The sequence below is a fragment of the Nilaparvata lugens genome, unplaced genomic scaffold (assembly GCF_014356525.2).
Source record: "Nilaparvata lugens isolate BPH unplaced genomic scaffold, ASM1435652v1 scaffold6650, whole genome shotgun sequence".
Taxonomy (NCBI): domain Eukaryota; kingdom Metazoa; phylum Arthropoda; class Insecta; order Hemiptera; family Delphacidae; genus Nilaparvata; species Nilaparvata lugens.
The window spans coordinates 2,567-15,140 of record NW_024092401.1 but is presented as its reverse complement, the minus strand read 5'-3'; the positions used below and the strand labels follow the sequence as shown (position 1 = coordinate 15,140).

The following is a 12,574-nucleotide window of genomic DNA, read 5'->3' as shown; positions in this document are numbered from 1 at the left end:
ATATGAGCAGCAAAACTGATACTAAGTATCATGGGGTGTTACTTGAATATATTACAGCATTTAATTTGGATTTTCGTTCAATAATAATTATTAATTCATTAGCATTTGAATAATATTGCAATATCTCAGTGATTTCCATCTATCAAAATCAGATGTAGCCAATAGCAAGCCAGCTAACATGTTAGTCAACTTCAGAAAAGTACAGCTACGAGAATTGACCATGTTCAGATTTGACCGACGGAGTTTTGATCAATCCCGAGCTTGATGGAACGGGTGTATGTTTGAACGAACAGTCAAATTTTGATCATGGTCTAATTGACTATGGCTAGGCTATATTTGCTCAAGGTTGGTGAAGCCGGGCATAAGTAATAATTAAAAATGTGAAACTGACATATAATTTGCTAGCTACAATTTGACTGTCGTATAAATCAGAATTGGAACAGTTTTGGGCTTATTAAGCCTATGGTACATTTCTGGAAGTTGTGTATTTTGAATGATTGAATAAATAAATAATACTAGAGCCGATAGGTAGCCGAGTTGACTAAGGCTGGTCACACACCGATTAGTCAAGACAAGACTAGTCACGTTTAGTCACAATACTTCTCATAGTTGCTTATGGAGTCATGTCTAATTGCAATGACTATGCAGTGTGTTGCGTCATAAGCAACTATGTGAAGTATTGTGACTAAACGTGACTAGTCTTTTTGACTAATCAGTGTGTGACCAGCCTAAGGCGTTGCACCTTCAGTCTGCTAGTGCTAGCTGGTCGCGGTTTCGAATCCCATCGAAAGGCATGGACGTTTGATCATCTCATAACTCACCCTTGCACTTCCCGTTACCCACGCACAAGCGAAAAGCTCATGTGGGCATCAACCGAAATTAAAAAAATACTCTAATTGTGATTGTATTGATTGGTAAATTATTATTATCACATTGTGTATAAATACATGAGGAAGGCGCAACAGGCTCATGCCCAAAACTGTCCCATTTCCAATTTATACTATATATTATACTGTTTATTTATATTTATATATTTACCAATTTATACTATTCCTATACTGTACAAATCAAAATGTTAGTTATGTCACAAATGAATATTTAAATTCATATATTTTTTATTCCTTCAAGTATTTACAGTGAAACATGAAAAAACGGAATTCCTCCACAAAGATTTAAACGTCTGCGTGAGGAGGAGGAGAGTTCCATAGACAACACAAGCAGTCACAACATAAAACATTATAATAGAAAAGATAAGCTTCAGAATATAATAATGATGATAATGGATTAAATATAAATTCAAATAATATTAGAATAAGAAATAAGAAATCCCATATTATAAGCGAGCAATTTCTGTATGGTGTTTATATTTTTCTGGTTATCTGGTTATTTATGTTCAATGGATCTCGAAAACGGCTCTAACGATTTTCACGAAATTTGGAATATAGTAGGTTTATGTTATAAAAATTCTATTGCACTAAGTCTCATCTTGGGAAAACTCGCTGATCAACATTAAAAGGATATTCATCCTTGGCTGAAACAGCTGAGACTTTCGTCGTCTGTAGATAGTAAAAAGTGAGCGAGGTGATTCTGTGGAAAATCAAAATATCTCATCCCCGAAATTCATAAGCTGACCTATAGCCAGCTGTAAAATATAAACACGATCAAGAGAATTGTGTTCTGTTATCAATAAATAAAAATAACGAGCGAAGCTCGGCGCCCCGAAATTAATACTTAATTAAGAAATAAAATATAGAAAGAAAGATATTAACTGTATAATTTGAAATGAAATATTACTAACCTGTGGAATGTACTTGATAAGTGTAATGGTCAACTTGATGTAGGAACAGTAGTAGATAAAGTCCAGCCAGGCTAGCTTTTCGAAAAGAGTTAGACCCAGGGTTGTTGTGATTATCAAAAAGAATAGGAAGAGAATAGATCTCGCTGTGGTGGAAACTCTTTGAGCACCAGACTGCAATCAAAAATTTAAAAAATGTTGAAATTTAGTTAGTAAAAGGTGTCAATTATCTAATGATAAAATGAGTAATGGCAGTGAAGTAGTAATTTGAGTAATATAGAGTTATAACCTTCAAATATAATACTGGGGTCCAGCGTACCCATCTGATATTTCTTCTTGTGCATATCAGTAACAAGTATAGAGGGGATATTTTTGCTTCATGTAAATTCAGTTGGCAGTCCTGTCAATACGTTGCAACGTCAAAAATAACCAATCGACTCCAGATAGTGAAGCAGTAAACAATTTAATTGTGTTTGGGGTTCATCAGACCCAGTTTATATCTACGTTAGTCTTTTTCCAGCGTACAAAGGACAGAAAAACAAAAAATAGGTGCTCAAACTGTGGAAAGCCATTGTGAGAAGAACATAGAGCAATGATTTGCAAGGAGTGTGTTGAAGGCAATCCAGGACAAAATTGAATAGTATATGTTTTATGCAATCTCTTTTTGTTTTTTGCGTGTTTTCATATCATGAAATTGACAATAATCGAGAGGTAGTGTAAGGAAAACCAATAAAGTTATGTGACTTTTCTCCCTAGAATATTGAAGTATGACTATTCTCCTTCAAGAAAATGTATGGTTTGATTGATTATTCAGTATTGTATGTTGGAAATGTGGTAATTGAATACATTTTGAATTTTGAAAATGACAGAAGATTAAATAACATTTTTTAAGCTAATTGAAATTAAAAGTTTTTGTGTTTAAACATGGTAAAATAGCTCAAATAGAACATTTATATCGATCTAATGAGGATAGAAATAGTAAATGAATCAGTGCCATGTCGCTTTTATATATAATATAAATAGGCTATTGTTTTACTTTTATGTGTGATACTTGTACATGTGCTCAACAAAAAATTAATGTATTAGTGAAAATAGTAAGATAGAATATTTTCCAAATAAAAATACAGAGTGACACACATAACGAGAACTTTTAAAAACGCATGAAACATTAGTGGAAAAGGGCAAAATGATTCTATTCAAACTATATAAAGTTGAAGACTTGCCATTTGAGACTTTTAATAACATCTCTCACTTTTTGACAATTATCTCTTCAAGATGGCTTCTCCTGCACGAATACACTCTTGAAATCTGTGTTGACAATTCCTGAACGATGGCTGCAACATTCAGCTGGATATTGTTAATTTCATTTTGAATTGTCTGTATGATTCAACCACAGTTATGGTCAAGTTGTGGAAATGTTAGATTGATAAATAAATTGAAGAGTTCAATAAATGGTGTAATTTTAGGCTTACCTCAAGCAGAAACACTGAATAATGGAATAGCGTTGCAAAAGTGCATGCACTGCAAATACTATATCATTCATTTGTACAGGGTTGGTACCCGTGGGATGTCTTTCGAAATACTCTTTCTGTAAAACAAAAATGATTAATAGTAAAAAGTGAAGGAAAAATTTAGGATCGAGGAATTTTACAAGTGCAAAAAAAAAGCGAATCGAATCTTGCAGGATCTTCCGTTGTGGAACTGGAAAATAAGATGAAGCATTTGAGTGTGAACTTCAGAGTCTGTTGAACCTGAAATTATTTGTACGTTGTTTGAGATGAACTTTTTTGAAATAATCACTGAATTAGTACAAAAATTAAGGATCAAATCTGAAAGAATTCCGTTGTGGAAACTTGAAAGTAAGATTTATATTTGAGAACAATCATTGGAGTCTGTTGAAGCTGAAATTATTTGTGAGTTGTTTGAAATAAACTTTAAAGTTTAATAAAATTTTTGAAAAATTACAAAAATTGAGAATTAAATCTTGAAGGAATTTCCGTTGTGAAAACGTGAAAGTAAAATATTTATATTTGAGTACAAACATTGGAGTCTGTTGAAACTGGAATTAATTCCACGTTGTTGGGAATAAACTGTATTGAAATGTCGAAAATTAATGTGATTACCTCTATTTCTGGTACAAAGTACAGCCCAAAGTTGAATACAGCGTATAATGTGAATCCAAGCAAATTCAAAGCCATAAAATCGAAGTTTAGACCGACAACACTGAAAAATAAGGAGAAAATTATCAAATTTAACACTAATTTTTGTAAGAAAACAGTGCTACAAACTATATTTCATTTATTATTCAATAACTAAAAAATAGTTAATCAGTTCAGTAGTTTAGACGTGTTATGTCATTCGTGTATTTCTATCTCTTAATGTGCGTACAGATATACGCGCCGCGAACGTAAGCAATTCACTTTTAATCAGCTGATTTCAAGACTTTATATCTATATCTTACCGTTTCTGTAAAAATACAGATATAATCAGCTGATTAAAAGTGAATTGCTCATGTTCGCGGCGCGTATATCTGCACGCACCTTTACAAGTATCAGTCAATTCTTTTTCTTAATCTTTATTCTCTTTCTTCTTCTTCTTTCCAAGATTAGGCACCTGTTATGGTTCCAGTACACACTTGTTCGTATTTCAATGGATATAACTACTTATCTTAACTATTCTACTTAAAGTGGAATATGAAGATACAAAGTCACTCTTGAGAGAAGCGGAGAAATATTGGAAAACATCCGATAATAGTCGTTGAGTGAGTGAATTTCCTTTGGAAATTACAATCAAGATTACTTTGTTATATAGCTTTTATTTGTAGACTTATACATATTTACATATATTTGAGGTAAAATTTTTGTTTTATATTTGTTATAACCGTAAAAATTCAAAATTCTTATTTTCGTTGTGTATGAGTGTGAAAAGGACTAAATTTTAGAAAAGTGAAATCTTAACCCTATTTCGGACTTTTAAAATTTTATCTAAATTTGGGAGAGAAATAGTACAAGGAGTATCCTTAGTGTTTCTCTCCGATCAGTGCTCCTTGTGAAGTTTATAAATAAATGAAAAAAATCTTACAATATTTAAATAAGTCTGCCAATATCCCCTCTACCATAGGGTCTATATTTCATGACAGCTTTAAAAAATTCTAGTATCTGGCACTGTTCAATATGATTTTCCAGTTCAATTGTTCATTTCAAGGTGTGCAGCTAATGATTTCGTTGATTTCGAGAAAGCTTTCAACCAAAATAGATAAATATTAACCTAAAAAATCAAAAACAAATCAATTGTTTTTCCAAATATTACATTATATTTGAAATTCGACACCCTTTTTCGCTCCCAATTGTGATAATTTGAGGATAGAACGAGACAGACCACGCAGCAAATAAATCCACCCCACTGTCAAACTGTGTATTCCAAAACATAAGAATGTTGTACAGTCACTCTTACGAAGGCTTGGATTGTGTTCAGTCTAGAAAGAGACAAACAACAATTAATAAAAACATATAATTATAGTATTTCAAAATTTCAAGTACGAATTAATGAAATTCGGAAGACTGATGGATAGGTGGGGTATTAATTAATCAGTGAATAATTCAATAGGTAGCTAAGTAGTAACTATTTCAGAAACTAGCTCAGTAATCATTAACTAATTCAGTTTCTAACGAACTAATCATCAAGTAAATAGGTGAGTGAGTAAGTGAAACAGTAAGTATAATCAGTCCAGCTCTATAATACCACTGAAGATGATGACCTAAGCATCAAGAGAAGTTTGGATAAGTAAATATTATTTGGAACAGACAATATCTTGATCTTTCTTCTATATTATATTTTTTTAGGTTAATATTTTCTCAATATGGAGGAATTCCACAAAATTTCTAAGGCTGTTGTAGATTTTATTGATTGAATTTGGATAAATGAAATACATACAGTAGAACGTCAATAATCCGGATTAATTGGGACCGGACCCCATCCGGATAATCAAATTATCCGGATTATCGAAATTACGTTAAAATATGGTCAGCACGCACTATTCAAGAAACAAAGCTGTTAAAATTGCATATACAGTATTCAATAATTGGTAGGTAGAGTATAAGGTACTGTATATACATTAAAAACACGTTTTTAAAGCACTGTATTTTTTTATTTACAGCAACATGTGTACAACGCACAGTAAAAATTTTATTTCTTGCCAGAGACGAATCCGGATTTTTGACGTCCGAATTATCGACGTTCCACTGTAGCTTGACTTGATACTGGATTAATCTTCAATCAGTTTGATTTATCATGATATGGAAACCACAACAATATCATCTTCACCATATAAAGAGAGTCCATATAAATGAATAACTGAACATAATTAATGCTTATTCTCAGATGATAATAATTATAATATCATATATAACATTATAATTTTATAATGATCAATATAGCATATCTATCATTTTCATTAATTCATAACTCCACCTTCATTGTATTATCATTCATCCCATCATCATCACCTAGGCTTTAAATACTTCTAGAAAGTCGCCTTTGTAAAATAATAAATAATAAATAATATACCATCCAATTAAAAACTTATGTGAAGAGAGTCATCCATTACTACGATATATATTAATAGTCTCGGTCTGGAGGAATGATTATAATATTGAATAAAATTGAAGAAGTGTTAATACTTACTCAGAACTAGGAGTTGAGTTAGAGTTTATGTAAACTAAGCTCAACCCCGGTTTAAGTCCGGTTACTTCGAACAACCAGGGCCCGGGAGGATTTAGCCCTATTATACTAGGATTGGCTCTGACCACATCCTTATGCTGAGTTTCCAGTTTCACCTCAACTGGTTTTTGGAGCTTCCCTCTGAAAATAAAAATTTATTTATCCCACACTCATAAATACATATACATAAATCAAACAAAGCTCAACATGACAACACAATCCAACCAAATGTAATAATAATAATAAACGGTAAGTGAAAAAACCACTGGCATAAGATGACTCTTGTTCGCCAGTGGGAATAATGAATAATAAAAATGAATAATGATTGAATATATCCTGATTTTAGATCACTTTCAACTCATTTTATCGCATAAAAAAATCAAATACAAGATTTAAAGAGAGAAACATGTAAAACGTTCCCAAAATTCATCTTGAAGAATGCGTATTATAAGATTGTGAATTATTCCAAGTTGCTGTGTATTATTTATTCCATCGAGATAAAACCAACTAAAAATGAGATGTCATAGTTAAAATATTGGATTCAATTCAATATTTTAATTCAGATGATTATTAAATTCTCATGATTGATCCAAATATTTTGACTGGTATGGCATCTCACTTTATTGTATAGTTGGTAGTATATTAAATAAGGCAACATGAATAATTTTATTGTTACTGTGGATAATAGAACAATTTTCATTGTTATTCTATTGTGAAACTCATCTTGGAAAGTCACGAATGTTTCAACAATAGGTATAATGCTCTATGAAGCTTGAAAACTTTATTAATGCACTCGACTTTCTGCAATTTTGTTAGATTTTTAAAGTAATATTTTCATTTTGAACGAAAATTACTAAGAAATTGTCAAAAAAACCAAAGATGTAAATCCATTTAGAATCCATTTTATGTAAATCTGTGTTTTTTGACAATTTCTTAGTCTTTTTCATTCAATATAAAATAATAATTACCACATATCAACTTCTCAACTACACAAAAAGTAATATATTTCTTTTTATGAACTATTTTAACGACACTACAGTCTAATATATTTGAATATTAGTGATTGAAAACTAGTACTCACATGTGGAGCGCTTTGGATTTTTAGAATCCATTTTCAACACAGCTGTCTTTATCTCGTTGTCATTGGTAGGTAGTGAGCGGTCAACGAGATGACAACGAGATAAAGACAGCAGTGTTGAAAATGGATTCTAAAAATCCGAAAGCGCTCCACATGTGAGTACTAGTTTTCAATCACTAATATTCAAATATATTAGGCTGTAGTGTCGTTAAAATAGTTCACAAAAAGGATTATTACTTGAAGTTCGTCATGGATAATGAAATAGATGAGTAATATCATAGATAAACGATAGCATAAATAGATATCCCATGGTATAGGGCGTTTATGTCGCAACTTTTACTGTTATCTCAAGCCGATAGTCCATGTAATTCTTTCCCGTGAAGCTGTGTGACACTGGTAGTCTCTCATATTGTGCCGTTCATACACTCTTACCCCAACAAAATAGTAAAATTGTACAATAATCGACAGTAATCGGCTTGAGATAACAGTAAAAATTGCGACATAAATTCCCTATACCATGGGATATCTATTTATGCTATCGTTTCTCTATGATATTACTCATCTATTTCATTATCCATGACGAACTTCAAGTAATAATCATTTTTGTGAACTATTTTAACGACACTACAGTCTAATATCTACTTAGGCTATTGTTTTTCTATGGTAATATTTTCATTGAGTTTTCCATCAACTATTAGTTATTTCTTCCGGATTCTTTATGAGCATAATAATTATTAATGAATGATACTGCAATATCATCATATACATAATGAACATGTATTTCAATTTTAATATTGTAAATCATGCATTTTTTTTATAATTATTGTATGTTATTATGTTAATGGAATAATGTCAAACTCACTCTAAAACCAGTTCAACATTTTGTGTCTCGTTGACAAGGATTGAAACATCATGATCTAAAATGTGGAGGTCGGCTGCCTTCACTGTATTCAGACCTGAAAATAAATAATCATAGAAATCTAATTCCAAAATTTTAAATTTCATTTCACTTGAGGCAAGCTGCTGTTTTGTATTTTTAGCACAATTAATATTATCGAGTTCTAGCCTTTCTTGTGTCTATAAATATTATTATTATTATCCTAAGTTATTACTATGCGCCTTCGGATTTTACTATAAACGTAAAATTTGAAGTATGTAGAGTCAAATAGTGTAGTTAATATAATTCAACAGCAGATGAAAAGTCATAGATTGTGGAAGGACTTTTATAATCTTTAGCTTCCACTATAAACGTGAAATTTGATAGTTCAAGTACCTACATAAATAATAAATGAATTTATTTCCTTAAAAAAATACAAAACAAGCAATTAAAACATAAAAAATACAAAATATCTAAAATACAATACAATAGTCTATAAAAAATGGGGAATTAACCTATTGAACTATGGGAAACCCATGTACTAGAGTAGGTGTTAGTAGTAGTAATAGATTGTGGGTGGGGGTGCAAACTGCAAACGTTGGGTAATTGAGCTCACATATGTTTTCTATATTATGATGTCTTCCAGTTGAAATAATCCAGTTCTTAGCGGCAGTTTTGAATCTTCTTGGGTTTTCTATTGACTTGATTCGTATTACATAGAGTGTAATATTAATATTTTTAACTGCAAATTTGAAAGCCATAGATCAAGGATCATTAGTTGACCCGATCTACAAAGAATCTGATGATCATAGTTTATCAACCTTCGTTCACATTAACCTACAGTAAAATTTCCCAATAAATATCTAGAAAGGATTATTACTCCGCAGTTTCTCTAATATCTTATCTCAATATATACCACTATTCTTTACAACTTTTCTATAATAAGACAACAGTTGGTAACTTGGGAACGGAGTTTGAAACCATAAAATGTTTTTATTTTTTCTAAAACGTCTCATAAAATTCTCAATTTCCGTGTTAATTACCCATATTTTAAGAGTACTCCGGTTTAAAAGTCATCTTCAATAGTAGACAGTCTAAAATTAATGCTATAATCTAATAATAAATAATATGAAACGTGATTAATGATTATTACAAAGCAATAAAATCAATTAAAAAAGTAAGAGTCACTTTAAACTGTCACCACTTATTTAAATGGGTAGCATTGATGTAAGCAATAAGGAATGCTGACTGTTTCAAGATGAAACTTACGATAGATGATATCTTTCATGGCCTTGTCAAGTCTTTCAATTTTTTCTTCGCTTGTATTTTGTTTTATATTGAATTCCTCATTAAATTTATACTAAACAACTATGAAAGACGCAGTTTTTGTTATCAAATAAACTTTATAAACCAACTTTCAGTACTGCAGTTTCGTGTAGAAATCAACACATCTTCAGCTGTATTTGAAGTGTGTTCTTCATCTTTGCTGAATCCTCTTTTTTTACTGAGGGTGAAGCCATCATGAACTCTAGGCTTGTGCGTCAGTAATGAGGCGGATGATAATGAGAAAAGATAACCTACAATTCTAGGTGGGTTCCGAATCACCGGGAGTTTGATGTGTTTGATTTTACAACAAAGTTTTTAGCTCGAAAATTTCTAGTTTCATTCAAAATTTAGACTTTTTGAATGATTATTAAGTTACTGTTCTAGATTTGTTTTGATTCTAGGCTCTAATAGTATCTATTTGATTCAAAATTTGCTTGTTAATGTGAGTATTGAAGAGCGTAAATTGTATTTTGAAAAGTGAAAGTGACATAACCAACATTTTGATTTGGACAGTACAGTATAAATGGAAATGGGACAGTTTTGGGCATGAGTCTGTTGTGCCTTTCCTCATGTTAAGTATTCGTAGACAATGTGATAAATCCTATTATATTAAGCGAGCAATTTCTGTATATATCTGGTTATTTTATTTATATCTGGCTATTTTTATATCTGGTTATATAGGTTTTACGGATCTCGAAAACGGCTCTAACGATTTTCACGAAATTTGGAACATAGTAGGTTTATGATATAAAGATTCGATTGCACTAGGTCTCATCCCTAGGAAAACTACTGAAGGACATGGAAAGGATAGTTCATCCTTGGAAAAACAGATGATAATTTCGTCATCTCTCGATAACTATTGTTTAAAGTGTTTTGTGTTTTGTTTCAATGTAGAAATTAGTGAAGAATTGGAAAGTCAATAAATAAATAACGAGCGAAACTCGGTGCCCCGATATTGAATAATAATAACAAGAACAGTATATTTCAATTATTTAGAATTTTCACTAAATCAAAAAAACAAAGTCAAGATTCTGAACTAACGCTATTTCTTCCCCAAATAATTCTTATTCAAAACAGAATCTAAATTTATTTTTCACTTTTTATAATTCAAATCTTATTCCCACCTCATAAATTATTTGTCAATCAAAAAATTATGAACAAGGAGACTACTGAGATACGCATTAAAATAAAAATTCATATTCAATTTTTGAACACTGCGTTTTCGAATTCAAAAGCGTTCTCAATCCATTCATTACAAGACAAACGTTCAAATGTATATCAACTAATCTATGGCCTGATGTAAGTCAATTTTAATCGTATTAATTAATCAATTCTAATCGTATTAATATAACAAGAATACCCCTACAAGACTATACACGTCAGTGTGTAGAGATGAATTAATTCATTTTTATTTATTTCATTCATTCCTCAGTCACAATATTTAGTTAATGATTGTGAGAGAATCAACAAGATAGACCCAAAGCTGTTTCTCTCCCTAACTTTGATGAAGATGAATAAATAATATTAAATAAATTTTAATGAATAGATAACTAATATAGCTCAACAGAAGTGAGCAAGTTGTAAAATCCAACAAGTTTTGAAAGTTTGAAATAATTTTTATAGCAAACTCATGTAAAATTCAGGATAATGAATAGATAACTAATACAGCTCAACAGAAGTGAGCTTCAAATTTCAACAAGTTTTGAAAGTTTGAAATATTTTTTTATAGCAAACTCGTGTAAAATAAAGAAATTTACTCACCACAACAGACGATGGCGATGAAAAATGTTGAGATAATTCTACAGTGGCACATTTTTGAATTGTTGTAACTTTTCTCCCAGTGACGACAGATATTTTTGAGTTAATTGTATTTGGCACTTGGTTCGGCTGTTGAGGCAGATAACTCTTTAACTTTGGAGTACAATGTGAATTCCTGAAACAAAAAATAAAGGATACATTAGTTATTAACCGATTTCCAAATACCACAGTGGAAATATTATTTGTGCAACTAGTGCGCAAAGTGACAGTTTGCTGCACCGAAAGAAACGTTTACGCCCGACCGTAGGCGAGGGCGGAATGGTTTCTTGAGTGCAGCAGAGGAACTTTGCGCACGTATTTCACATTAAGTTTTTCCTACAGTTACCATTGATATGAAAAGTGGGTAATTATGGGTAAAATTGCCTGAAATGCATCAATGTTTTTCTGTGTAATTTTATTATTGATAAAACCTTAATCCTAAAATCCTAAAGTCCTCGTTGTCCTTGGTATAATATATAATTGATAATAATTAGCGCGTTGTGCTTCGTTGCACCTCTGCTCACTATAGCAGCCACAGCAGTCACTGTTACCAACTTCATTTGGATTTGCTGCACTGTTGCTCCATATAACCTACTAAGTATTTTGCGTTGTCATGTTGCAAATCTGGAGTGCAGGAAAATTTTTCCCGCACTAGAGCGAAAAGTGATTCTTTGCGTTCTGTAATCAGTGCAGCAATGGCCACTTTTCAACGTAACTGTAGGAAAAATATATAAATTGATCCTCCACAAGATAGAATATATAGTGGAGTATGAAAAATATAGACTCTTTAATGTTTGATTCCATTACGAACTGCTTGTTAAATAATCACATAACTGAATCACATATAACTAAATCACTTTTGAGCAATTAATTACGACATAGCAGTCAGGTAGCGCTTTCGGACACTAGGCCCTTCATCAACACTGGCTGTCATTTCCGTTGTTGAATACATGACTGCTATGTCGTAATTAATTGTTCAAAA

At 31.5% G+C, this 12,574-nt stretch overlaps 2 protein-coding genes across 2 annotated transcripts; both read right to left on the bottom strand.

Annotated features, from left to right (window-relative positions):
* Nucleotides 1-1,769: 1,769 nt before the first annotated feature.
* On the bottom strand, nucleotides 1,770-5,200 carry LOC120356394 (cystinosin homolog; the record flags this gene model as incomplete). The annotated part of the gene is made up of 5 exons (XM_039445330.1): nucleotides 1,770-1,969; nucleotides 3,093-3,129; nucleotides 3,268-3,383; nucleotides 3,919-4,018; nucleotides 5,127-5,200. Coding segments are annotated over 5 exons (527 nt in total), but the record flags the coding sequence as incomplete, so codon positions are not given.
* On the bottom strand, nucleotides 5,201-11,727 carry LOC120356393. The gene is made up of 4 exons (XM_039445329.1): nucleotides 11,557-11,727; nucleotides 8,455-8,548; nucleotides 6,479-6,655; nucleotides 5,201-5,270 (listed from the first exon to the last, which is right to left on the bottom strand). The coding sequence occupies exons 1-4, from the start codon at nucleotides 11,606-11,608 to the stop codon at nucleotides 5,201-5,203; spliced, it is 393 nt and encodes a 130-aa protein (XP_039301263.1). The 5' UTR covers nucleotides 11,609-11,727.
* Nucleotides 11,728-12,574: the final 847 nt, after the last annotated feature.